Here is a 27060-nt window from a genome sequence, read left to right on the forward strand (position 1 = left end):
AACTTAGTGTCTCACTGGAGGCTTAAGCAGCCTGCCATAACGGCTGCGCCGTCCCTCAGCCGAAACAGTAGGTGAAACACAGTCCAATGCCGGCTGAGAAGCAGAACGCTGAACCCGTGAAGACACTGCCGGGGTCCTGGAAGGAGGACGACCCCGACGGGGAACCTGGGCCGGAAACACAACTTCGCCTGCCACCCTGTGCGCCGGTTTAAGCCTATCAAGCGTGACACGCTCCCTACGCCCACCCATATCTAGCACAAAACCCTTAGGACCAGTCTCAAGAACCCGAAATGGGCCATCGTATGGGGGTTGGAGGGGTGAGCGGTGAGCATCATGCCGTACAAAAACAAAACGAGCCGACATGAGCTCCGCAGGCACGAACGACCGCGGAAAACAGTGGTGAACGGGGCCTGGAACCCGAGTGCTGTCGGACAAAAAAGGATAAATGGCCGGACGGGGTCGAGGAGCGGAACTCCCAGGCAAAAATTCCCCAGGGACGCGGAGTGGCTGACCGAGCACCAGCTCAGCGGGTGACGCGTCGAGGTCCTCCTTAGGAGCCGAACGCAACCCGAGCATAACCCAAGGTAAACGATCCACCCAGTTACCATCCGAGAGCGCAGCGCGCAGCGCTGCCTTGAGCGACCGGTGAAAACGTTCACACAACCCGTTAGCCTGAGGGTGATACGCGGTAGTGCGGTGTACCTGCACACCCAAGGATCGCGCAAGTGCTGACCAGAGCTCTGACACGAACTGGGGGCCCCTGTCTGAGGTGATATCTGACGGAGTGCCGAAACGGGCGACCCAGGAGGAAAGAAAAGCGCGTGCAACATCCGAGGATGTTGTGGAGGATAGAGGGACAGCCTCTGGCCACCTGGTGGTCCGATCTACCATTGTGAGCAGGTGCGTAAAACCCTGTGAAGAAGGTAGAGGGCCCACCAGGTCCACATGCACGTGGTCGAAACGTCTGGCCGGGATCGGAAACGGCTCGAGGGGCGATTTAGTGTGCTGGTGGACCTTAGCGCGCTGGCACGCTACACATGCAGCTGCCCACCCCTTGACGTCCTTGCGGAGGCCAGGCCAGACGAACTTGGAACCGACCAACTTCACCGATGCCCGAACTCCAGGGTGCGAGAGGGAGTGAATCGAATTGAAAACTCGACGGCGCCAGGCCACTGGAACAACGGGGCGGGGACGGCCGGTGGAGACATCGCAGAGGAGGGCAGGACTGCCTTCCTGCATCACAGCGTCCTCTAGCTTGAGACCGGTACGCGTTGACCTAAGGGCAAGGACGTCCGGGTGACTAGGCTGGTCGGCAGCCATAGCGGAGAAATCCACACCGAGGTGCACAGGACACACAAGCACACGCGACAGACAATCAGCAACAGGGTTGGACTTCCCGGCCACATGCTGAATGTCCGTTGTGAACTCGGAGATCGCCGCTAGGTGGCGCTGTTGACGAGCAGACCACGGCTCAGTCACCTTGGACATGGCAAAAGTCAGCGGAATGGGCGACCCTCCAGCAGGAAGCGGAAATGCCGGGTTGCAAGGCGCAGCGCCAGCAACTCCCGGTCAAAAACGCTGTACTTGCACTCGCTATCTCGCAGTTTGCGGCTAAAAAATGCGAGTGGCTGCCACGCATTCGCCACACGCTGTTCAACCACAGCCCCCACGGCTATGTCAGACGCATCGGTTGTTAAAGCTATGGACGCCGTGGGTGTGGGATGGGCGAGGAGGGCAGCGTTAGCCAGGGCGCACTTAGCTCCGTCAAAGGCCTGGACTTGTTCGGGAGTCCAGTCGACAGGGTCGTTAGCCTTCTTAAGCCGCAGGGCTTCGTAAAGTGGCTGAAGGAGGTGGGCAGCGCGAGGGAGGAAACGGTTATAGAAATTCACCATTCCCAAGAATTCCTGCAATGCCTTAACAGAGACCGGGCGGGGAAATTCCGCCACCGCTTGCACCTTAGAAGGCAACGGGACCGCGCCTTGCGGCGAAATGCGGTGACCCAAGAAGTCAATCACCGGCAGTCCAAACTGACACTTGGCCGGGTTGACTATCAGGCCATGTTCGTCCAGACGACGGAAAACCTGTTTCAGGTGCGCCAGGTGCTCGTCAGCTGACGGACTGGCCACTAATATGTCGTCGAGATAAACGAACACGAAAGCAAGGTCACGCAACACCGAGTCCATCAGCCTCTGAAAGGTTTGCGCTGCCCCCTTCAAGCCAAAAGGCGCATGCGCATGAACTCAAAAAGCCCAAACGGGGTGATCACTGCGGTCTTGGGCACGTCCTCTGCGCGCACGGGAACCTGATGATAGCCGCGCACCAGGTCCACGTTAGAGAAAATAGTGGTACCTGCCAGGCGTATGGAAAAGTACTGTATGTGTGGGATGGGATAGTGGTCATTGGCGGTGACGTTGTTCAGGCGGCGAAAATCGCCGCAAGGCTGCCACGACCCATCCGCCTTGGTCACCATGTGAAGCGGCGAGGCCCATGGGCTGTTTGAACGCCTCACTATACCCAGACGCTCCATGATGGCGAACTCCTCCTTAGTTACAGCCAATTTTACCGCATCGAGGCGCCGCGCGCGCGCAAAAACTGGCGTCCCCAGAGTGGGAATGAAATGTTGTACCCCGTGTTTAGTAACCGCGGTGGAAAAGGCAGGTGGAGTCACCGATGGAGAATCCGCCAGCAAACGCTGAAAAACATCCCCTAATGCTAAAAAGTTAGCGTGTGTTAACGGCCCGGCTCCCCTTGTCTCGCACGGAACAGTGGCGAAAGACACAGCATCAATTAAACGGCGGTTTAAAACATCAACCAGCAGACCATTAGCACACAGAACATCCGCGCCGATAATAGGAACCGTAATGGCGGCCACTACAAAGTCCCACTCAAAATGGCGCCCGTGGAAGCAAACAGTCACCAACCTTGTGCCAAACATCGCAATGGACGAACCGTTAGCTGCACTTAACTGTTGGCCGCCGCCTTCGGCCGACCTGTCTATCTTAGCAGGAGGGAGTAGGCTCTTTTGCGAGCCTGAGTCCACCAGAAACCGTCTTCCTGACATCGTGTCCTTAATGAAGAGCAGCTCACTACGTCCGCCAGCGCCCACAGCTGCTACTGAGCGCTGCCCTGGAGTTTCCCGCCGTCTCAAACGTGCACGGAGGGACGCAGCGCCTCGCCTTGCCGCCGAACCGCTGGTGGAAGAAACAGAGGCCTCTCCCGCGCCGTCTCCGGGCAGTCACTCCAGCCACCACTGCCGGGTCCGCGTCCTCCGACGTCGGCTGCAGAGGCTCCGATGCCACACTCTGCACAGAGAACCGTCTGGTAGCCAGCAGGACCCGATCGGCCTCCTCAGCCAAACCTCGGCAGTCACCAGCGGCCAGACACGGGGAGTTAGCCAAAGCCGCGCGCACAGGAGACGGGAGCTGGCGCAGGAAAACGTGCGGGAAAAGGAACCCACCTTCGTCTGAGCCTAGCAGCGACAGCATATTGTCCATGAGATCCACAGCCGTCCCGTCGCCCAGACCGGATAGGGAAAGGATTCTATCTGCCCTCTCTGCGGTAGATAGGCTGTACCTCCGGAGCAGAGGATGTTTGAGGGCGACGTATTTATCGTGTTGCGGAGGGGCGCGCAACAGCTGCATGGCCCGGCGTGTGGACTGCTGATCCAGCGCAGCGACGACCAGATAGTATCTGGAGTCGTCCGCGGAGATTCCACGCAGGTGGAACAGCGCCTCGACATGCTGGAACCACGAGGCCGGGTCGCTCTGCCAGAACTCTGGGAGCTTCACAGCCGCGGCGAGAACGGCCGGCTGTGAGAGTCGAGGCGGCGTGGCCGAAGTGGATTCACACACATCTTCTGCTCCAAAAATGTTCAATTCGGGGTCACCAATGTGGCAGGAATGAGGAAAAACACATGAGACCAAGGCGAGTTTGATGTTTATTCCTCAACTCCAAAAACCAACTGCAGCTGGAACAACCCTGCCCCGGCGAGCCCGGGAACGTAAACCACGCCCCCAGCTCACAGTCCTGCTGGGTGAGAGGCATAGCCCCTAGTGTCCGCCACACTACTCTATTTCTCGCTCTCTAGAGGGGTCCGATAGGGCTGTTGTATCTCGCCATTGTTATTTTCGATTGCCATCGAACCGCTCGCTATTGCCATTTGAGCCAATACAGACATCTCTGGTATCAAACGCACAAAGAAAAACCTCTCGTCGTACTTCTGAGCACAAAACATCTCTCTATGCAGACGATGTTTTAACATACCTAACTGACCCAGCTTATTCGGTCCCTCCAGTTTTTCATTGTTTACAATAACATAGTGCAGCCTCAGGATACAAAATACATGTATCTAAGAGTGAGCTTCTGCCTTTAAACACCCAGGACTTGAACATTAGAACACTCACTGAACCACTGAAGGTATGTCCTTATGGTTTTAAATACCTGGGCAGAAACATCAGAAAACACCAAAGACAACTATTTGAATCTCTGAGAAAATTAAGACAGACACTCAGAGATGGACCAACTTGCCACTGTCCCTAACTGGTAGAGTGAAAATAATTGACATTTATGTATTACCAAAGCTTACCTACCTTTTTATTTGTATCCCTCTGAGTACCCCCTGGAGCTTTTTCAATGAATTTAACAAAGCTGTCACCTCATTTTTATGGCAAAATAAAATCCCTAGAGTAAAACTCGACTCTCCAGGCCCCTTATGCTAAAGGTAGTTTAAACATTCCAAATTGCAGATGCTACTATCTGGCATCTCAGTTATGGCCGATATGGATTTGGTTGCATGCTGATTCTAATGAGGTTAGATGGCTATTTATAGAACAACATGAGCTGAATACTACTCCTTTGAAAATAATTCCTTTCTTGGGCACAAAGAAAAACCTTTTGTCAATCACAAAGAGCCCCATAATTTTGAATACCTTTGGGGCATGGCAGGAGTCCCACACAATTTTGGGAATAGATATCTCATTACTAAGAAAGACCGCTTTATGGGATAACCCCAACATTCAAAATCTTAAAGCTGATGAAACAAGAAATGGTCCCATAATGGGATCAAAACTGTTGGAGACTTATATATTGGCAATATACGGTCTACATTTCAACAATTATCTTCTAAATTTATTTTGCCAAGACACAATCTCTTTAAATACCCTCAAATCAGACACTGGGTCAAAGCTAATTCTATAGATTTCCCATTTATTCCAAATGAAACACCCCTAGAGGATCATTTGCGTAACATACCAGTTTCCTCCACTAGGGGGCTGATATCCTCCCTATACAACATTCTAAATATAAATCTATCAATCTATGATAGGTTGTCTATTAAATGCAAAATGGAGACAGACTAGAATGCAACTATGGTGACTCAAACTGGCAAAATATTTTGGAAAGATCTCAGACAGTTCATGCTTCCACAAAACAATTGCCAAATGCAATTTAATATTTTTCACAGAACATATCTCATCCCACACAGGCTACACAGGATTGATGGGAATATATCTGCCATGTGCCAGAGATGTAAGATAACTGAAGGCAAGCTGCTTCATATGCTCTGGAGTCGCCCTTACCTGGAAGAATTCTGGAAGTTCATTATAACCACTGTGTCAGATATCATAGCGTAGGAAATACCATATGAGCCCAGGATTTGGTTATTGGGTATGTTGACATGCTAACAGTAACAGTGTGTGTGTGTGTGTGTGTGTGTGTGTGTGTGTGTGTGTGTGTGTGTGTGTGTGTGTGTGTCAGCCCTGTGATAGCTTGGCAGCCTGTCCAGGGTGTCTCACCGCCTGCCGCCCAATGACTGCTGGGATAGGCTCCAGCATCCTGCAACCCTAACCACAGGATAAGCGGTTCAGGTAATGGATGGATGGATGGATGGATGGATAGATGGATGCACTCCAGAGAAGAGAAAACCTGCAATATTTAATTAAATCTGGGGCCCTTCTTAGACTCCCCCCCTTCAATAAATCCACCTAGTTGACTCACTTATTAGAACTGCCTGTCTCTGCCAGTCTGCCAGTGGCCAGTAGCATGAAGACGTCCGTCTCTGCCAGTCTACCAGTGGCCAGTAGCATGAAGTCATCCATCTCTGCCAGTCTGCCAGTGGCCAGTAGCATGAAGACATCCATCTCTGCCAGTGGCCAGTAGCATGAAGACATCTGTCTCTGCCAGTCTGCCAGTGGCCAGTAGCATGAAAACATATGTCTCTGCCAGTGGCCAGTAGCATGAGGACATCCACCTCTGCCAGTCTGCCAGTGGCCAGTAGCATGAAGACATCTGTTTCTGCCAGTGGCCAGTAGCATGAAGACATCCGTCTCTGCCAGTGGCCAGTAGTGTGAAAACATCTGTCTCTGGCAGTGGCCAGTAGCATGAAGAAATTTGTGTCTGCCAGTCTGCCAGTGGCAAGTAGCGTGAAGACATCCATCTCTGCCAGTGGCCAGTAGCATGAAGACATCTGTCTCTGCCAGTCCGCCAGTGGCCAGTAGTGTGAAGACATCCGTCTCTGCCCGTGGCCAGTAGCGTGAAGACATCCATCTCTGCCAGTCTGCCAGTGGCCAGTAGCATGAAAACATCTGTCTCTTCCAGTGGCCAGTAGCATGAAGACATCTGTCTCTGCCAGTCTGCCAGTGGCAAGTAGCGTGAAGACATCCGTCTCTGCCAGTGGCCAGTAGCATGAAGACATCTGTCTCTGCCAGTGGCCAGTAGTGTGAAGACATCTGTCTCTGCTAGTGGCCAGTAGTGTGAAAACATCCGTCTCCACCTGTGGCCAATAGTGTGAAGACATCCGCCTCTGCCAGTCTGCCAGTGGCCAATAGCATGAAGACATCCGTCTCTGCCAGTCTGCCAGTGGCCAGTAGCATGAAAACATCCGTCTCCACCTGTGGCCAGTAGCGTGAAGACATCCGCCTCTGCCAGTCTGCCAGTGGCCAGTAGCATGAAAACATCTGTCTCCACCTGTGGCCAGTAGCGTGAAGACATCCGCCTCTGCCAGTCTGCCAGTGGCCAACAGCATGAAGACATCCGTCTCTGCCAGTCTGCCAGTGGCCAGTAGCATGAAGACATCTGTCTCTGCCAATGGCCAGTAGCGTGAAGACATCCATCTCCGCCTGTGGCCAGTAGCATGAAGACATCTGTCTCTGCCAATGGCCAGTAGCGTGAAGACATCCATCTCCACCTGTGGCCAGTAGCATGAAGACACACAGAGCCACACAGCAGGCTGATGTTCACCTGTTTACAGCAACTCTTCTCATTACATCTTATGTTCCCATTTTAACCCAGTTTTTTTTACCTGATCTTTTCATATTATGTTATATTGAATGACATTAGTGTTTGTTGAAATACTACTAAAACTTTACTATATAATAACATCATATGTCAACATGTATATATTTTTGGTGAATTGTTTATATACTTCAGTGTTTATACTTAACAATCCATATTTCTGGATGAAGGGATGGATGGATGAATATGCATACACACACACACACACACACACACACACACGCTATATGTACAAAAGTATTGGGACACACCTCTTAATCGTTGAATTCAGGTGTTTCATTCAGACCCATTGCCACAGGTGTATAAAATCAAGCAGCTAGCCATGCAGTCTGCATTTACACACATGTGTGAAAGAATGGGTTGTTCTGAAGAGCTCAGTGAATTCAAGCATGGTACTGTCATAGGATGCCACCTTTGCAATAAGTCAGTTCGTGAAATTTCTTCCCTGCTGGATATTCCATGGTCAACTGTAAGTGGTATTATTGAAAAGTGGAAGCATTTAGGAACCACAGCAACTCAGTCACGAAGCGGCAGACCACGTAAAGTCACACAGCGGGGTCAACAAGTGCTGGAGCGCATAGTGCGTAAAAGTCACCAACGCTTTGTTGACTCAGTAACTGCAGAGCTCCAAACTTCCTCTGGCATTAACATCAGCACAAAAACTGTGCACCAGGAGCTTCATGGAATGGGTTTCCATGGCCGAGCAGCTGCATGCAAGCCTTACATCACCAAGCACAATGCCAAGTGTCAGATGGAGTGGTGTAAAGCATTCTGCCGCTGGACTCTGGAGCAGTGGAAACATGTTCTGTGGAGTGACGGATCACATTTCTCTGTCTGGCCGTCTGATGGACGAGTTGGGGTTTGGCGGATGCCAGGAGTACGTTACCTGCCTGACTGCTCTGTGCCAACTGTAAAGTTTGGTGGAGGAGGGATGATGGTATGGGGTTGTTTTTCAGGGGTTGGGCTAGGCCCCTTAGTTCCAGTGAAGGGAAAACCTTTTTCTAAATTTATTTCTGATTTTTTTCCCTTTTTTATCCCAATTTAGTGGCCGATTGATCCCTATTCTAGATCAAACACCCACCCTCGTACTGTATGCATTCGCCATCTGCATCTCGGCATCTCGAAGCAATTGCCTCACCACCTCTGTGACAAGGTGAACCAAGCCAACGCCTGCTTTCCCGGCACACACACAGATGTATATCATGTGACGAACACAAGCCGACTCCTCGCTCCTCCTGAAGCAGCATTTGCTAATGTTGCTGCTTCATTGACTCTGGCCACAGTCGGATCTGGCGAGACTGAGGCGTGAACCCTGGTCCCCAGTGGGCAACTACATCAACACAAAGCCGATGCTTAGACCGAAGTGAAGGGAATCTTAATGCTTCAGCATACCAAGACATTTTGGAAAATTCTATGCTTCTTACTTTGTGGGAACAGTTTGCCTTTTCTGTTCCAGCATGATCATGACCCAGTGCACAAAGCAAGGTCATTAAAACATGGTTGGGTGAGTTTGGTGTGGAAGAACTTGACTGGCCCGCACAGAGCCCTGACCTCAACCCCATCGAACACCTTTGGGATGAACTAGAATGGAGATTGCGAGCCAGGTCTTCTTGTCCAACATCAGTGCCTGACCTCACAATTGCTGTTCTGGATGAATGGGCAAAAGTTCCCACAGACACACTCCAAAATCTTGTGGAAAGCCTTCCCAGAAGAGTGGAAGCTGTTATAGCTGCAAAGGGGGGGGGGGCAACTCCATATTAATGCCTATGGATTTGGAATGAGATGTCATAAAAGCTCCTGTAGGTGTAATGGCCAGGTGTCCCAATACATTTGTACATAGTGTGTGTGTGTGTGTGTGTGTGTGTGTGTGTGTGTGTATATATATATATATATATATATATATATATATATATATATAAAATCTGGTGATTCAAGTAAATTCTTTATGAGACAGTACGAGCCTCTTTCATGCCATAAGCAATCATCAGCTGTTACTTGACAAAGTTATTTGTGTATATATATATATATATATATATATATATATATTCCTCTCACCCTTTTTCGGGTAGTGTGTCTTCTTCAAGCTCAGGTCCTCTACCAGAGGTTATATATCATATTTAAAAGACATTAAAAATAATCAAAATTCTCTCTTTTCCCTTTCTTCTCTCCTGTCCTCACTGCAGTTTTTTGAGGAGTCATGACTTCAGAAGAGGAGTCCTTGGAGACTTTTTTTCAGTATGTGGAGGACAGTGGGCTTCGAACGTATGATGGCTTGGTTATTCAGAATGCCTCAGACATTGCCAGGGAGAGCGACCGTGTTCGCAACGAGACCAACTGGGCATACCTGCAAGAAAAACACACAAAAAAGAAATGCCAAGAAGAGGCTATCAAGAGGTAAGCACCCTTATCAACCCTGATCTCTGGCTTCTATGGCTGAATTCCAATACAGCAACCTTCTGTCTGGAGCCTTGATAGTGCTGACATTGACTGCATTTACATACACAACAATATCCTGATAATGGTTATTCAAAAGCATACCATGTTAGATGTTCACCTCAATCTAGCCTATGTTTGACCATCTGGATATAGTGATGTGTTTGTGGTTTATTACTGTAGCCTGTATTCAGCTGTTTTGCAATATTGGACTGTAAGTTAGCTTCTCCCCAGAAGACCTACGCCTTTATAAGTGCTCAAGTTCACCCATTTCGAATGAGGGGAAGAGGGAGTTGCAAGAAAGGCTGAAGAGAAGCCCACTGTGGGACTGATAAAGCCTGGTGTGCCTCCTGAATAGCTTCAGACAAAGCAAGAGCTGCAACAAAACCTAGACTATGACAGCACAAGGGAGGGCACTGATCAACTGTTTCGAAGAAGTGTTCGAACTGCTGTGTCCACTTTCCACTACCGGCACACCATGAGATGATGAGCTCCTGAGCATCTGTAGATGCCTCCAGAGCTAGGTGCGTTGGGCGGCAGATGTGGGATTGTATTGTTGGTTGCAAGCCAAAATAATCAATATAAGCAAGACCTTCCTCTTCCACAGTCCAAAATACATCCAGTTTAGGCAGAAGGATGTCTTTATTTCTCTCCATGTACATGATGTTTTCCATCACTATTTTTACTCAGTAATGCTGTCCACTCACTTCCCAAGAGCCATGTGCGATGTTGTCTGGAGAAGGGGAGGGGGTCTCAGGCTGTGGTTTTGATTCAGATATCGTGTGTTTTCATTGGTGTCAGTCTTCCATAGTTTACACTTATCAGTTTGTGGTGAAATTGTCATTCACATAACACCATGAGTGAAACAAAGGAAGTCTATGCTCTACATGTTTAATTTGAAATGTGCTTACTCTGACATAAGCCTTGTTTCGACATGACTATCATAATTCATTGTTGTTGTTTTTTTGCCATCCCTCTAGATTTCTGTTTTGTTGCGTTTTAGGAGAGTCAACTATCTTTGACTTTGAAAGACTGCACAATTACTTTGTTACTTACATTTTTACCAATGGATCGTATTTCAATCATTTTGCACTGTACCGTGTTAAAAGCAACACTAGTTAAAAATATTTTAATTTCCTTAATTGAAAAGATGACAAGACTTTTAAATTGTATCACTCGCTTTCATTCACACTATACCTAGAAAAACCAAAAGCATACAAGTGCCTACAACTGAGAGCTCAAGTTTTCTTTCTCTGGTGAACAAGTGTTGCATTGAGCCTATGGATACCATTTCTACAATCTACCATTTCTCCTGAACTGCAAGTTGCATCAGAGTATAAGTCGCACTCAGCAAAAAAAATGTGATGTGATGAAAAATACAATTCACTTTGGTGTATAAGTCACATTAATGGTACTGTATTTTTTGTGATGGACTGGCAGCCTTTCCAGGGTGTCTGCCCGCCTACTGCCCAATGACTGCTGGGATAAGCTCCAGCATCCCCGCGACCCTGAGAGCAGGATAAGCGGTTTGGATAATGGATGGAGTGGATATAATAATACTGTCTACATGGTCCTATCTTATTTCGAATATTTTCCAAATTGGAATAATTTCACAATATTGGTGTACATGAAAATATAGTGCCTAAAGTTAAATATTTGGCCCAACTGACTAACTATATGACTACCTAGATATAATCCCATGCTCAATAATCCAGGTGAAGAAATCTCAGCAAGTTGAATCAGTTCAACTGGATACAAAGTTTAGTAGGAGAAACGTTTCATCCGTCATCTAGGTGACCTCTTCAGTCTCAACTGACTGCAGGGGTCCCACCCTTATAAACAATACAGCTGCATAATGTCGTCACATCAAGTTTATTTATATAGCACTTTTAACACAACCACAGTTGAACCAAAGTGCTGCACAAGCTTAAAATACAATATAAAATAAGTGACACACATGAACATAAAACATATGTAAAGAAAACATAATAAAATAAAGAATATAAAATATAACAATAAAACACAAGAATAAAAGTATATTTGCACAATAAAAGCATGGTGTCAAGCTCAACTTGAATTGAATGCCAGCAAGAAGAGGTAGGTCTTTAACACAGATGTACAAGTCTCTAGGAGAGACGTTAAAATCTTTGTTAAAGCAGATCTTATGTAAAGTGGTAGCCACTGCAGAGGCTCTGTGGCCTCTGTTCTGAAGGCTGGATCTGGGAACATGTAGGAGCATCTGGTTTGTCAACGTGAGGGCTCTGACTGGTGTATGATGATGTATTAGCTCAGATAAATAAGATGGTGCCAGCCCATTTAAAGACTTAAAAACAAGTAATAAAATCTTAAACTGGATCCTGAAACAGACAGGAAGCCAATGAAGGGAGGCTAGTACAGGCGTTATGTGATCGTGTGGTTTCTTTCCTGTCAGCAGGCGAGCCGCTGCATTTTGTACAAGCTGCAGGCGACGAAGCAATGACCAAGCTACACCAACATACAATGAGTTACAATAATCCAAATGAGAAGTAATAAATGCATTAATTACCCTTTCAAGATCATTTGGAGGAGATAGGCCTTTACTTTCCCCAGAAGTCGTAATTAAAAAAAAACAAAAAACAAACTTGTTTTGACGACTGAGCTCATTTGTTTATCAAAACTAAGAGCTTTCGGTAACACTTTAGTATGGGGAACATAAAAAAACTTAATTACTAGTGAATTAGTAATGATCAAGATGTCACTTTAGTATGGGGAACATATTCTAAGTAACAAAAACTTAATTTATAGTAATTTAACACTATTAATACTTTTAGTTTTGTTATGTAAGAACAGAGCATATTCATTAAGTGTTAGTAAGGGAGAATAACTCTTCTTGTGGTACTACCACCTTATAAAGGCCATACTTGTTTTTATATAAAGAATTGTAAACATAGACAGAGAAACGTAAACAATTACACAATAACACAGTGAGAATGGATAAATTCCTTGAAACCGCTTATTTTATGATTTAACCCTTATTAAACCACTATTTTGAGTTTCAGATATTTTAGGTAGATATTTTAGTTCTAATTTAGGATCATTTTAATTCTAACTTGAAGTTATCTCTTGTTTGAGTTGACAAATTATGTTAATTTGTTTTATGTTCTATTTTGTTCTATTAGGCCTTTAAGTTTCAGTTCTAATTTCCATTAACCTAAGTTACTTAACCAGTGAATCAGAATGCCAAAAGTAACACACAATTGCATTACCCCATGAGCAGTATGAATGAGTAATAAACTCAGTCGATACAGCAATTAACAATACAATATCAGATCAACAATCAAAATCAATAATCAATGTAGGCTATAATCAGTCTTTTTTTGAAAGTACGTTGTTGGTCCACGGAGTTCAACTGCGTTTTGCAGTAACAAACTGGAAATGTCAGTCCTACCACAATCCAGGTACTCGAATCTGTTGGCTACTGTCCTGAGAATGAGCTGTCTGCAGCCGCAGACAGGCCACGTGGATCCAGCAGGGCTCCTATGGGTGGCTCGCCATCTTGTTTCCAGCTTGGGGTATGAAACACCAAGCGCGACCTTCCCAATCCAAAAAAACCTGGCCTGCATTATAACAGGCACAGCACACATGCAAAGACATTAGTTTACATATCTCTCAATAAAATAATCAAAAGAAAACAACAGAAGTACCGATTGACAAAGTCAATCGACCAACCGCTAAAATGTGACGCAGTTTAATTTCTGTGCTAATACACCATGCTGCTGCTGCAGCCTAACTGGAAGTAGCTAGTTTATCATCTCGGTTTGCACAAAAGAAAAACGTAGCTCCTCAATAATCTTTACACAAAATATAATCTACAACATAACTGAGCTACTTAGAGCTTTAACTAGCCTGTGCACACAGACATTGAAAACGGAAAAGTTTGGCTAGTTAGCAATTGACTCACCAAGTCCTGGATGATACTTGGACACAATACAAAACCCAGGGCCCGGAGAACGTCCAGACCAACAAAATACTCAACTTGGATAACGAAAGAAACAATTGTAGCTCACTGCTATTTCAAAGTAGAATCTTTTATCTCTCGTTCTGGTGGCTTCTCTCAACCGTTTGCCTGGCGTTCTGAAACCTAGCTAGTTCTGGAACTTTCTCCCTCTCGAGCAAGGCAGCTGATTGGCTAATCAGCACTGCACGCGCTGCGTTTTAAGAAATAGCAATCTGAACCAACAATATGAATATGAATTTATTGGTACCATGAATTGCGTATCTACTGTTTACTATTTATTTGCAAAATGAATAATAATAATTATTTATTTATTTGTCTATCATGATTCAACTGTAATTATATGTAGGTTATGTTAACCTGGGTTATCTTGACCTGGGTTACACTAGCTACATTTTATGTCAAAGTTTGTCATCAATTAACGTTAGCTGAATCGATTTAGAAAATCGACAGTCTTTGCAAAAGTGTAAATTTCTTCACTCAAAGGGTTGTTTTTCCATCTCATATTGCTGTGTGATATCGAGAAGATTTGGGTGGCATATTCAAGGATGAGTTTTAAATTGATTTTGATTGGTGCAAAGCCATTTCTATGACATGAAACGCAGTGTAATGTAATGGACAATATTTTGGGTGGTATTGTTGAGTTATTGTGGTATTTGTTACACAGCCTCATTATTCCTACCACTCTCAAGATGTGTGGAATTAATTAAATACTCTTGAATACCTACAAAAGATACATTCGTATTTTCAAAACGTTTTACTAATATAAGTGGTCTGTGATTAAATGCAACCCTTGAATGTTTGCTAGCTATCTAGTACAGTCATGTAGGCATATTAGCTAGTTACACAAACGTTAGTTACTTCATCACTTGAAATTCGGCGGATGATTAAGTGGTATTTTTTTCCTCTCTATCTGGCTATTGACATAACTGATATCTAACTAATATGTACAATTTGAATAATGTTAAGATCGCCATCCATAAGGTACCTTCATCAGTAACTGGGGGCCACTGTCTAACGTCGTCAATCCAACTACCCATGCTGCTGTCACTTAGCAGGCAGTAGCAAACACTGCTACTTGCCACCACAGTAATGGCGACATCGCTAGATGGCGGGACACACAAATTGGTCGGCGGATTAGTCAATAGCCAGGACCGATCCTGAAGACGAGCAGGTGGACCACATATTGCAGGCTTTCAGAGATTACTGTACGCCAAAGAAAAACGTGGTATTTGAAAGGCACCAGTTTTGGACGCATGCAATCCAAGAACCAATGCACATTGACAAATTTGTCACAGAACTTTATTCAGGAACAAAGAACGCCACTCGTGCATGCGTGTCCTAGCTGACTTCAGTTTCTACATATGTACATCCGCCTGAGAGCGTGCCTACTGGCCTCTCGTCGACTAGACTAGACCAAGCTAGTCTGGTCTAGTCAGAAAGGCACGAACTGAGGAAGCCTCTTGGATGAGAGGCGAAGCGTCTTCACGGATATATACCAAGTCCAGTCGCACTTGATTCAACTCCTTTGGTCTAACCAGCGTCCCCTCAATAGAAGGGGCCAAGAACCTGATCATTGAGGCACAACAGTTGTGCAAAAGAGGAGGTCTATGCCTTCACAAATTCAGCTCAAATGAAAGAGAAGTCCTGAATACCATGGACCCATCAGAAAGAGCAATAACAACCAAACCACTCAATCTTGTTCTGAATGCTACACCAGCAGAACGTGCACTCGGTATCCAGTGGTCACTAGAACATGACACCTTCAGCTTCAATGTCGACTTACTGGATAGGCCCTCAACACGCCGTGGCATCTTGTCAGTCATCGCTTCCTTGCACGATCCACTGAGGTTTATCGCTCCATTCACCCTAAGTGGAAAGTGCATCCTTCAGGAGCTGTGCCGTAGAGGTATCGGATGGGATAATCCACTTCCTGGGGACTTAAACCCACGGTGGGAGGAATGGAAGAATGGTCTTCAGAAGCTGAAGGAAGTCTCAATACCGAGATGCTACCGCCCACAAGACTTCAGCAAAACTGTCAATACAGAACGGCACCACTTCTAGGATGCTAGTAATGTGGTATATGGGACATATTCCTATCTCAGATTCAAAAATGAAAGGGGTCAAGTCCACTGCTGTCTTGTGATGGCCAAAGCAAGAGTTGCACCGACAAAGCTCACAAGCATTCCAAGACTGGAACTTTCAGCAGCCGTGGTCTCCGCAAGATTAAGTGTCATGCTGAAAAATGAACTTGAAATGCAGATTGATGAAGAGTTCTTCTGGACAGACTCTCGGGTTGTGCTGGCGTATATTAACAATGAAGCACAAAGATGTCTTTCTTGCAAATCGTGTGCAACTGATAAGAGCAAATACGGATCCCAACCAGTGGTACCACATCGACACAGCAGAAAACCCAGCCGACCACGCCTCCAGAGGTCTCCCTGCATCAGACATCTCTGCAACAAACTGGCTATCAGGACCTAAGTTCCTGTGGGAGCAAGAAATATTCTCCTAAGTCTCACCTCTCAAATGAGCTACCTGTTGGCGATCCTGAAGTAAAGGCTATGCAGGTGTTTGCAACCACACATGAACCTTCCCTGCCAAACATCCTCAGCCGTCTGAGTCGGTTTTCTTCCTGGACAAGACTCGTTAAGGTGGTTGCGAGGATCAAGAGGCTGAAGTCTGAGCAAGAACATCGTAGTGAACTTGTGACTGTTGATGGACGTGAGAGAGCTGCTGATGTGGTAATAAAGCTTATGCAAAAAGAAGCCTTCTCTCAAGAGATGAAGACTCTTCAAAGAGGAGACAGTCTTCCAAGCTCAAGTCCTTTATTTCACCTCGATCCTATTTTGGACAGAGGTATTCTTCATGTCGGTGGAAGACTGAAGCAGTCATCTCTCAGTCTTGAATTTAAACACCCTATCATTCTCCCTAAAGAAAGACACAAGGATTCATACAAGGGGGAAGCCATTCAGGTAATTTTTACCCGGAAGTCATTAAGGAAGACACCCTTCCTAGAAACCAGTGGCATCTAGGACGGTTGAAACCACGGAAGAGAGTGATGGTTTAGTACGCCGTGTAAAGGTGTTAGTAGGAAAACAAGATCATCCACTAGGAAAACAAGATCATCCATCTAAACCTTCAATCATAGAAAGGCCCATTCAGAAATTGGTTCTTCTCCTACAGAGTGAGTGATAAGCGGAGTGACACCACAATCAGTCAGACATGCTTATTCTTTAGCAATCTAGTATACTATAGCTGTGAAACTTAAAATAGTTAGCCTATATGGAATCATGTATGTTTCGTTTAATATGGTTCATCTGTACTTTCATTCATCATAGCATGATTGGTGGGAGTGTAGGTGACCGCAACCCTAATATCGTTTTTTACCTACTTTTAATTTGAAATATCTATACCTATGTATTGGGATTTTTATTTTGAAGAATGTTTTCCTTGCCGTCCGACTAGCGGAATTTCACGTTGGCTCACTGATAAAGCAGGCGAAGGCATATGCGTGTGAAATCACAATATGAAAAGGATCGTAGTGTTCACTGCATAACTCGAGAATTAGCCTACATGCTTATGCTTACTGAACAACAATTGATTTGAAACATTGATAAGCAGTTTGAAACGTTTGAGACCAGAAGACTGTTAGAGATGAAGAGCAAGTTGCAGAGTTTCTGGTAAGTTGCTAGCTGTTTCAAGATGTGTCTCAACATGACATTCTAAGATTTTCCTAGCCCCTTGATAAGCGGAGCGAGGTACGTCATGTATTACGTTAAGTATAGCCTACTATTGCTCATGTGTTTTCTTTTATCATACTTTCCTCTAAATGTATATTATTTTGTGAAGCTATGAAGTAGTTGACCTAATTGTGTTGTGACTGTCATTCTATTCTTTATAGTTTTCACGTTGCTCGACAAGAATGTACCTGTGTGGTGTTTGAAGCAATAAATGCACCCGTTGAGACTCTCCACGTTTCGTCTTTATTAAAAATATCGAGGGCAGCTACACCGTTACTTTGGACAGTTGACCCCAAGTATTTAAACTCATCCACCCTCGTCACCTCTACTACTTGCATCCTCACCATTCCACTGCCCTGCCTCTCATTCATGCATATGTATTCTGTTTTGCTACTACGGACATTCATTCATCTTCTCTCCAGTGCATACCGCCACCTCTCCAGGCTCTCCTCAACCTGCTCCCTACAGATCACAAAGTCATCCACGAACATCATAGTCCATGGAGACTCCTGCCTCACATTGTCTGTCAACCTGTCCATCACCACTGCAAACATGAAAGGGCTCAGAAGGGCTCAGTATTATTTGACTTGTCCAATAATAAAAGCGTCTAATTCCAATTAATATTTCACCTTTTGGTTGTGCTACAGTTCTGCCTACTACTGGTCACTTCCACAAGATGCTTAAACTTGGTTTCATAAATATCAGATCACTGTCTACCAAAGCCTTACTAATAAATTATCTGATTCTTCAACATAGTTTCGATATGACTGGGTTATGTGAAACATGGCTGAAACTAAATGTTTTCCTTCACTTAAATGAAGCTTCCCCACCCGACTATACTTATGCCCATGTAGCTCGGGCAAATAAACAAGGTAGGGGTGTTGCCTTAATATATAAATCTATTTTCAATCTGACCTCTAGACTTGAATCAAAATTCCCGTCTTCTGAGGCTCTTGTTCTGGGTCATCCCCCTCAGCCATGAATAGACTCGGCTCAGTCCAGATTGTGATACTCTATCGGCCTCCTGGCTGTTACTCATTATTTTTTGAAGAATTTGGAGAGTTTCTCTAAGGCCTTGTTACTCTCTCTGATGAGATTCTAATTCTAGGTGATTTCAACATTCATCTGAATAAGGCTGCTGATCCTCTAAGTAAAGCCTTTCTGGCACTAGTTGATACTTTTGGGTTCGGTCAGTTCGTTCAAGAGTCCACTAACACCCTTGCTTTTGCTTTATCTAAAAGAGATAGTTGTTTCTGATCTGCTGTTAGTTCATTTTCTCACCAAATTTGAAGCATCATGGTGGTCACGTGAACGCGGCGAAGTGAGCACTACGTTTTGGCTAGAGCTCCGTGCCACTCGGCTCTAATTACCTGTTTATCCTGACAACAATCGTGTGTTGAATGCCACTTTTGGGTATGAGCATTTCGTGCTATGTCCTTAGAAAACTTTTGGCTACAGTTTTTGACTAAATGGGAAGAAATGAAAAGAATAGAGACGAAAAGGACACCGCGTCTGTTGCCGGTGAGTGTACACAAGATGTCAACCAGACCAAATCTGAGATCGCTGATGAACTCAACCCAGCCCTCATCAAAGCCTTTAAGTTGATGACTGCTAAAATTATAAAAGTAATTGATGAAAAACTCCGTCCCCTGGGTGAGACGACTCATACGCATTCTGCAGAGCTCCGGACTGATGACAACAGGCTAGATGAAGCAGAGGACATTAGCGGTTGAAAACTCCGCCACAGCACAAGAACCAAGGATTATCGAACTGGAACTGGAAAAACAGGTCAGTGCTCTAACGGAGAGTTTGGATATGGCAGAGAACTACAGCAGGCGTCTGAATATTCGGGTCGTTGTTTTAGCAGAAGGCACAGATACGGGGCAGCCGGTGGATTTCTTTAAATCATTGCTGCCCGCTCCCTCAATATAACTACCAAAGCCGGGTGCATAAAACTGAAAAGACCGCACTTCTCGCTAGCACCGAAACCGGACCCGAATAAAACCCCCAGGTCGCTGCTGCTGCAATTTCACACATTCAGAGATGAGCAGAGGGTTATGGAAGTGGCACGTCTTGCCAGTCAAGAGGTTGCCTTAAAGTCCAACAGATCCAAGCTTTTATTCTACAGCGACTTCTTCCTGACAGTGATGAAGAAATGCAAGGCTTATGGTGTGGTGAATCAGTGGCTATGGGAGTGTGGGATACCGTATGCTATGCTCTTACCAGCTATTCTACAGGTGTCCCATGGAGGCTCGAAGAAGAGGTTCATCACCCCAGTGCAGGTACGTGACTACCTAGACTCCCTATCTAGATCATAATCTCCCGGAGCATGGACCATTTGCACAGGTTGGGTTTTCTGTTTGAGTGTATGGTACACCAGGTGGCCCAAAGTTCTTCTGAAAAGGAAATTTGAGTTCTGGTGTATAGATTTGGTGGTAAGAGGCAAGTGTATTGAGGGGTTTGTATTTCTGAGTTGCCAGTGGGGGCGTCAATGAGATTGGTTGGAGCTTTTGTGCACTGAGTGACCCCTTCTATGTATTCCCTTGTGCTTGTTGCTGGGTCGTCTGCTGGGACATCTATTTTGCCAAGAATCTCATCATACTCTTGGCTCACTGCTGCCTCTGAGACCGCTGCCTCTGAGACCGCTGCCTCTGAGACCGCTGCTCTAGTTTCCACAGCTGCAGCAATTTTCTCAATATGTAACCTATCCAGTGATACTTCCAGACGTGTTCTTTGTAACTGTGTCGAAGCCTCTAGTTCTGCTTGCTGTAACTTCAGCTCGTTCTCATTCTTAGCAAATGCTGCTTCAGCCTCAGCTGCCTTGGCTGTTGCTCGTACCTGAACGGCAGTTGCTTTACTGCCTGATGAATTTATAGACTGTCTAGATGAACGAGATATGTTCGATCTGGTTCTCACTGATCCTAAGGCAGCGTTTTTCTTTGACATCGTGGTGATGAGCGGACTGTGTGCTTACTTGTAGAAATAATTCCAGTTGAGCTTGCTTCTGCAGAATGGTTGGCTCCCGCCATGCTGTTCAGTTCTTCAGACATGAAGGCTGGCCCGCCAGAGGATGTTGTTTTACTGTCCTGTAGGCCGGGAGCCAGGACCAGCCCTCATGATGTTTTCTGCCACTTTTTTTCACTATTATTTCTTGTTAGCATATACCTTGGGCCATCACAGGTTGATAACGAGCACCCCCAACTCGGCCCCGTTTGGCCTCAGGGGGCCAATTTTTGGGACATGTTCCTGGCGAAATTATGTGAATGCAAATATTAAGGTATTACAATGTCATAAATAGTCATATAAGTATGAAATTGGGCAGAGAGTATCGTGACACACAGGAGGAAGCAGAAAAATAAGATTCTGGGGCTTGCTGCAACTTTATTTTAAGATATCACCCACACTATCCCCAAAGACAAAAAAAAGTACTGTCCGCCTGACAAATTCTCATCAAAATTATTGTTTTTCAGCACTTTATGGTGAATATCTATGCCTCACTTGTATATAGAAAACTTCCCTAGTTCATAAGCTTCAATTTGAGCCCAAGATGACCTTTCTATCTTAAAGATTATACTTGCTGTGGCCGAAAATCATCTCTATACCTCAAATCAGAGAAAAATAAATGTTTAGTCACTAGCCTTCCAAACGCGGATAAGTGCAATTTATTGCATTTAACAGTATGTTCATATGTACTGCTTACTACTGCTATCTGAAGTGAACATGAAAAGTGAATACTAAAGTACCTGTAGGAAAACAAATGTTTTTAAATGGTGTCTTATAGGCCTATAGCTTGTCCAAAGCAATGATCTCAAGTAGAAGCCAACCACCAATATAGTAAACTTTTTCTTATTATCATTATTGTTTTTTAGAAAACAGATGGTTTTCACTTTATTAACAACAATGAAACATTAATCCCAACCCTCTTACCTCATCCCATCCCATCCCATCCCACAGACCCCTAAAAAACTAATCAAAATATAGCCAAAGGGAGAAACAACAACAGAAGAAGCCAAAAATTACCTTAAAAATAAAAACGATATAAAATAAATCATAATTGGTGGTTCACTGTGATAATGTGCGTACCACATCATTAGTCCCTAATGCATCGGCATGGATTCAAAACCGGCCCACGTCCATATGCTGCATGTCCTCCCTTCTCTCTTTCCCCACTCATGTCTCTTTCAACTGTACTATCTAATAAAGCTGAAAATCCGGAAAAAAAATCTTAAAAAATCAAATCAAATCAAAATCGGATTTGACATCTTAATCATCCCCATATTCCTCCTCTTCTTCATCATCATCCATGTTAGTGTGTATTTCTTCAAGGTCATCCTTGTTTGTCCCCTCTTCCAAGACATCAATGAGGGCCTGGGGGATGACGTCATCCTTAAACCACAGAGGTTCTAGCTTGCCATCATCATTTACATGAAACCCATGGTCCAAAGGGGATGGGACTTCTGGGTGGGTTCATGAGCCCTTTTCCAGATTCCTACTTGGTAGTTCACTCTCTTTATGTGCTGCAAAAGGACCCTCTTGCATGGTGGAAAGGTCAAAATGTCAATAGAGAGACCTTGTCGTAGCTCGAGGCTTGAGCCACATATTTTCTTGACCTTGACCTCTCTTGCCTCATCAACCTGCTTTACTCGAGGACCAAAGCCATAGAAGCAACAGGTGAACTCTTTGGCACCACTGAGGACAAGCTCATCAAGCTCCCAAGAGTTTCCCCCTGCAGCAAAGATCTGAATGGTCTGTGAATTCTGATTCAGAATCTTGATTGGTCTCACCTGTCCTTTGCCTTTGAATGTTGAAGTGCAGTCGGCACCGGTGAAGGCATGCAAGGCCAGCAGAGCTGAAACATGTTCTTGTGAATAATTGTCAGCTGCTCATTTCCCATGTCAAAGATGATGTCAACTGTGAATGATTTGGCGTAGTAGAGGAGAATGAAGAAAATGTCAGAGTCTTTTGCTCTGATTCAGACTGTTTTGTTTTGAGGCATTTTGGTTTGGAAATACTTAATGTAGATGATCACCCTCACATCAGTTTCCTCATGTTTTCAACATATCTCAGGTAGAAGTGCTTTTGATATCACTCCAGCATGCCAGTCTATTTTGAAAGCTTGACCAGCCTCTATGAAGATGACAGGCCTTCTGAGGATCTCTTCCATCATATATGCAGAGCTCCAGTGCTCGAGAAGTAAACAAATGAATTATTTCTTGTTTTCATAATTTGTGAGAAGCTTCCCAATCTGCAGGATGATGAACATTCAGACCACTAACTATGAACTTTTTCTCCACAACTTCTATGATCCCTCTCAGTTGATTTTGGTGAATGATGATGGTCTGCATAAGTGTCTGTGCTGAATACTTTTCAGCTGCAGCAGGTAGACATTTGACGGTGCACTCTGATACAATCTTCATTGTCCATGGCACATCGTTCATGTAGAATGATGAGTTCCCATCTTGAATGAGAGCACATTGATAGGAGAGGGGAGCTGTGCAGTCTCAGCATCTTTGATCATGTAGTTCATCCCTTGTGCCTTGTTGGTTTTTGCAAAGAAGCCGCCGATTGTTGAGATGGAATATGGCGTCAGAGTCAGGGGATAGCACATCAGGTCAGAGATGCTGATTTGTGACCTTAGTAATTTCATGAAGATCTAAAAGATAAACCCACTTGTGGCCTTATACTGTATCACTTTCTGGTTTGATGCCATAAGCTTCCTTTTAGTTGTTGTGGAATACATTGTCTTGAATTTGTTTCTCTTCATAGGATTTAAAAAAAGGACTTTCTTTGTAAGAGGACAATCACAGATGAACCCCTCTTTTTGAGTTTGGCCATTTTTCAGAGCATTCAGCACATCAGAGCGCACCTCTTCTGGCATAGCAGTGCCTGAAGTCAAACTTGTCAAGGGTTGAGAAGTCTCAAGCTGAAATGGGTTGATGATACTCTGAAATGCTTCTATTGTTTGCTGCACTTGCTCCTCGGACCGATTGATTTTACGTGGTCTTAGATCTCTTTGCTGCTTCTCCGAGTGCTCACCTTGGCTGCTAATCATATTCCACACGGCCTGTACAAACTCTCCTCTAGCATGGGCAGTCAGAATATAATGTTGGCTGGCTTCATAATTGCTGGTGATTCCACAGATTCCAGCTGAGTATGTTCCAGAACCCGAATTTGACTTAAGCTATCTCATAGCTTTCTCCTCTATTGTTTTGTCGATGTGGCAGCGGTTGCCTAGGATGTGATTTGGCTACACTGATTGCTCCAGTGCACAAAAGTTTCTCTGAAACAGGATGTTTCCTCAATGTGTTCAAGAAAGCATCCAAAGTATGTGAGGAATTTGGCATAATTCTGCTGATCTGAGCAGAAAAAGAGGTCTGGCATGATGTTTATGGCAGCTTTGTACCCATCATAGTCAATAATTTTGATTGCACTATTCATTGACAGGACGAGCCAGATGCTGTCCATGTATTCCATCCAAAACCGGCCAGTTTCTCCCAGCTCCCCCTTTCTCACTCTTTCTCTGAATGGATTATATTATGCTATGTGGTGACATATATCAGCTGATGATAGAACTTCAGTGAGAGTAAATTCATTCAGGGTATGTTTATCCAGAAAAAAAGGTACCTTCAGTAGAGAGTGCTTCATGAGTTTCCAGATACTTGTCATAGAGGAGTCTCTCAAGACCTTCTAGCATCGACTTGTGTGTGTTCCTAGCTCTGTCCCAGTTCTTTCCATCAGTGACCCCAGCCACAGAGCCTATGGTGATCAGTTTTGCTTCAAAAGCCACTTCGACCCATCCACTCCCTTGACAGTATCTTCGACCTATGCCTTTCAACTAAGCTCCACAGCAATGGAATGTACCAGTGATGATGATGTGCTTTTTGCATTTTTAGGTTCATTCCATATTAGAGGGTAGGTTTTCATGCAAACCGCTAGGTCAAATGTACTGATGGTCTACTCTTGTCCAGCTTCAGAAGATGCAGCTTGGCTGCATCTAAGGCGTTCTTGAATGGTTGTCAAGTCGTTTATGGGAGCATTGATCATGGGATCAAATTGTGGTGAGACATTTTGGAAAACGGCCAGTAACAGACACCCAGCCTGACAGACCAGCGGTGTGCTGATCACCAGAATTGATTTTACAAGCAATGACCCAAATTAGATCAGTATCTGATGATCCAAGATGGCGGCGCGCTGGACGCAGCGGCTACTGCGGTTCCCTGTTCAGTGCTATGTTTTCTTTGTTATTCACACGTTAGTTTTAAGTTTACTTACAAGTGTAGGTCATGCGCTCTTCTACAACCGTCAGGAACTTTTAAACCTCAGAACGGATTACTCACTTCCCTCCACCATCACGGACAATTTCCTCAACCATATTATCCGCTCACCGGCCTCGCAGTGGAAACGCTGCCCCCGTCGGCAACGTAAGCAGAAGAGGGGGAAACGAGGCGGGCTACATGCTAAGCTACGTAGCGCTCCCTTCAAAGTTTCCCTCCCCAACATCTTCGTGGCTAATGTGTGATCGTTAGCTAAAAAAATGGACGAGATAAGACTCAGGCTGTCCTCTCAGAAAAGGCTGCAGAACTGCTGTCTGCTGATGTTTACGAGATGGCCTACAGAGACGACATTGAGCACCTCACATCATGGTGTACTACCAACAATCTTGTCCTTAATGTGCAGAAGACAAAGGAGCTGATTGTGGACTTCAGGAGGTCTAGAAGCTGCAGCCACTCCCCCATACACATCAACAGGGTGGAAGTGGAGCGTGTTTCCAGCTTTAAATTCCTTGGAGTCCACATCAGTGAGGACCTTTCGTGGACATTAAACACCCAGGCCCTTGTGAAAAAGGCCCAACAACGCCTGCATTTCCTGAGGAGGCTGAGGAGTGCCCGTCTACCCCCCAAAATTCTCACCAACTTCTACCACTGCACCATAGAGAGCATCCTGACCATCTGCATCTCAGTGTGGTACGGCAACTGCACCTCAGTAGACCAGAAAGCTCTGCAGCGGGTCGTCAAGGCGGCCCAGCATATCACCGGTACCCAGCTCCCAGCCATACAAGACATTTATCACAAACGCTGCCTTCGAAGGGGTCTGAGCATCAGCAGAGATCCCACCCACCCCAACCATGGACTGTTCTCCCCCCTGCACTCTGGGAGGCGCTACAGGAGCATCAGAGCCCGCACTACCAGGCTCAAGAACAGCTTCTTTCCACAAGCTGTTGCCCACCTGAACCTGGCCACCCACTGAATGGCTGTAGATATTTTTAAATATTTTGTGCTCCAGCTCTCTTTTAACTTATTTTTAGCTTTTGGTCTTCATGTGTGTATATCTTATATTGTGTTTGCTGTGTTTGTCTGTGTCTGTCTTGCGCTGTTTGGTGAAGCCACAGCGCTCATTTAATTTCTAACATGTGCCTGCACATTGTTTTTAATGACAATAAAATTGAATTGAATTGAATGATTTTGAGTGGTATGTGGGTGAGTTATTTGAATTGGATGACTCCCAAGTTAAATGATCATTGTTTTTTTGGAGGTTGAGTGTTCGGATTAGACTCTTGTGTTGTGGTAAGGGCTGCTGTATCTGCACAGGACCCTTGATCTTGCAGGTAGATCCCTACAGCGGTATGAATGGACCCTGCCCCATATACATCTGACACTAGCTGATCAAAATTGTCCCAGTCACTATGGAAGACTGCTCTATCAGGTTGTCTCTTGATAACATCCGAGTCGCTGATTAATGAATCATCTGTGGTGGCCTTGTGGTATTTAGGCTTCTTCTGATACAGCCCACAGTTTCCATGGCAGTGAAAATGATACATATTTGATTTTTCAGATTTGAGGTACTGTAGGCCTGTGGTGAAGACTTTCAGCCACAGCAAGTGTACTTTTTGAGATAGAAAGGTCATCTTGGGCTCAAATTGAAGCTTATGAACTAGGAAAGTTTTCTATACACAAGTGAGGCATAGATATTCACAATAAAGTGCTGAAGAATGATCATTCTGATGAGAATTTGTCAGGCGGAGAGTACTTTTTTTTGTCTTTTTGGGGATAGTGTGGGTGATATCTTAAAATAGAGTTGCAGCAAGCCCCAGAATCTTATTTTTCTGCTTCCTCCTGTGTGTCAGGATACTCTCTGCCAAATTTCATACTTGTATGACTATTTATGCCGTTGTAGTACCTTAATATTTGCATTTACATAATTTCGCCAGGAAAATGTCCCAAAAATTGGCCCCCTGAGGCCAAACGGGGCCGGGTTGGGGGTGCTCGTTATCAACCTGTGATGGCCCAAGGTATAGGCTAACAAGAAATAATAGTGAAAAAAGTAGCAGAAAACATCGTGAGGGCTGGTCCTGGCTCCCGGCCTACTGTCCTCTACCTCCAGCACCTTGCTGGAGTCCACAGTCAGATTAAACTCCTCTCCAAAATGACCACGCTGACAAGAGGGCTCAATATCGCTATCTTTACTGAAGTCAGATGGAGTAGGGTAAAACCGAGAGACAAATATATACAATATATACAATGAAACAATAAACAGCCACCAACGATTTGACTGGCAAGAAAGAAAATATGGGCCGTATATAACTTGTTAGCCAAAATGCCA

General features: G+C 45.1%; 1 protein-coding gene across 1 annotated transcript in view; it reads left to right on the forward strand.

Annotated features, from left to right (window-relative positions):
- The first annotated feature begins 9487 nt into the window (after nt 1–9487).
- Nucleotides 9488–27060, forward strand: part of nyap2a (neuronal tyrosine-phosphorylated phosphoinositide-3-kinase adaptor 2a) — a 94644-nt gene continuing 77071 nt past the window's right edge. The window contains exon 1 of the mRNA XM_056282943.1: nt 9488–9684. Within this exon, the coding sequence (XP_056138918.1) occupies nt 9488–9684 (197 nt within the window). The remainder of the gene's footprint in view (nt 9685–27060) is intronic.

Source organism: Lampris incognitus, chromosome 7 (assembly GCF_029633865.1).
Source record: "Lampris incognitus isolate fLamInc1 chromosome 7, fLamInc1.hap2, whole genome shotgun sequence".
In the NCBI taxonomy this organism is placed as follows: Eukaryota; Metazoa; Chordata; class Actinopteri; order Lampriformes; family Lampridae; genus Lampris; species Lampris incognitus.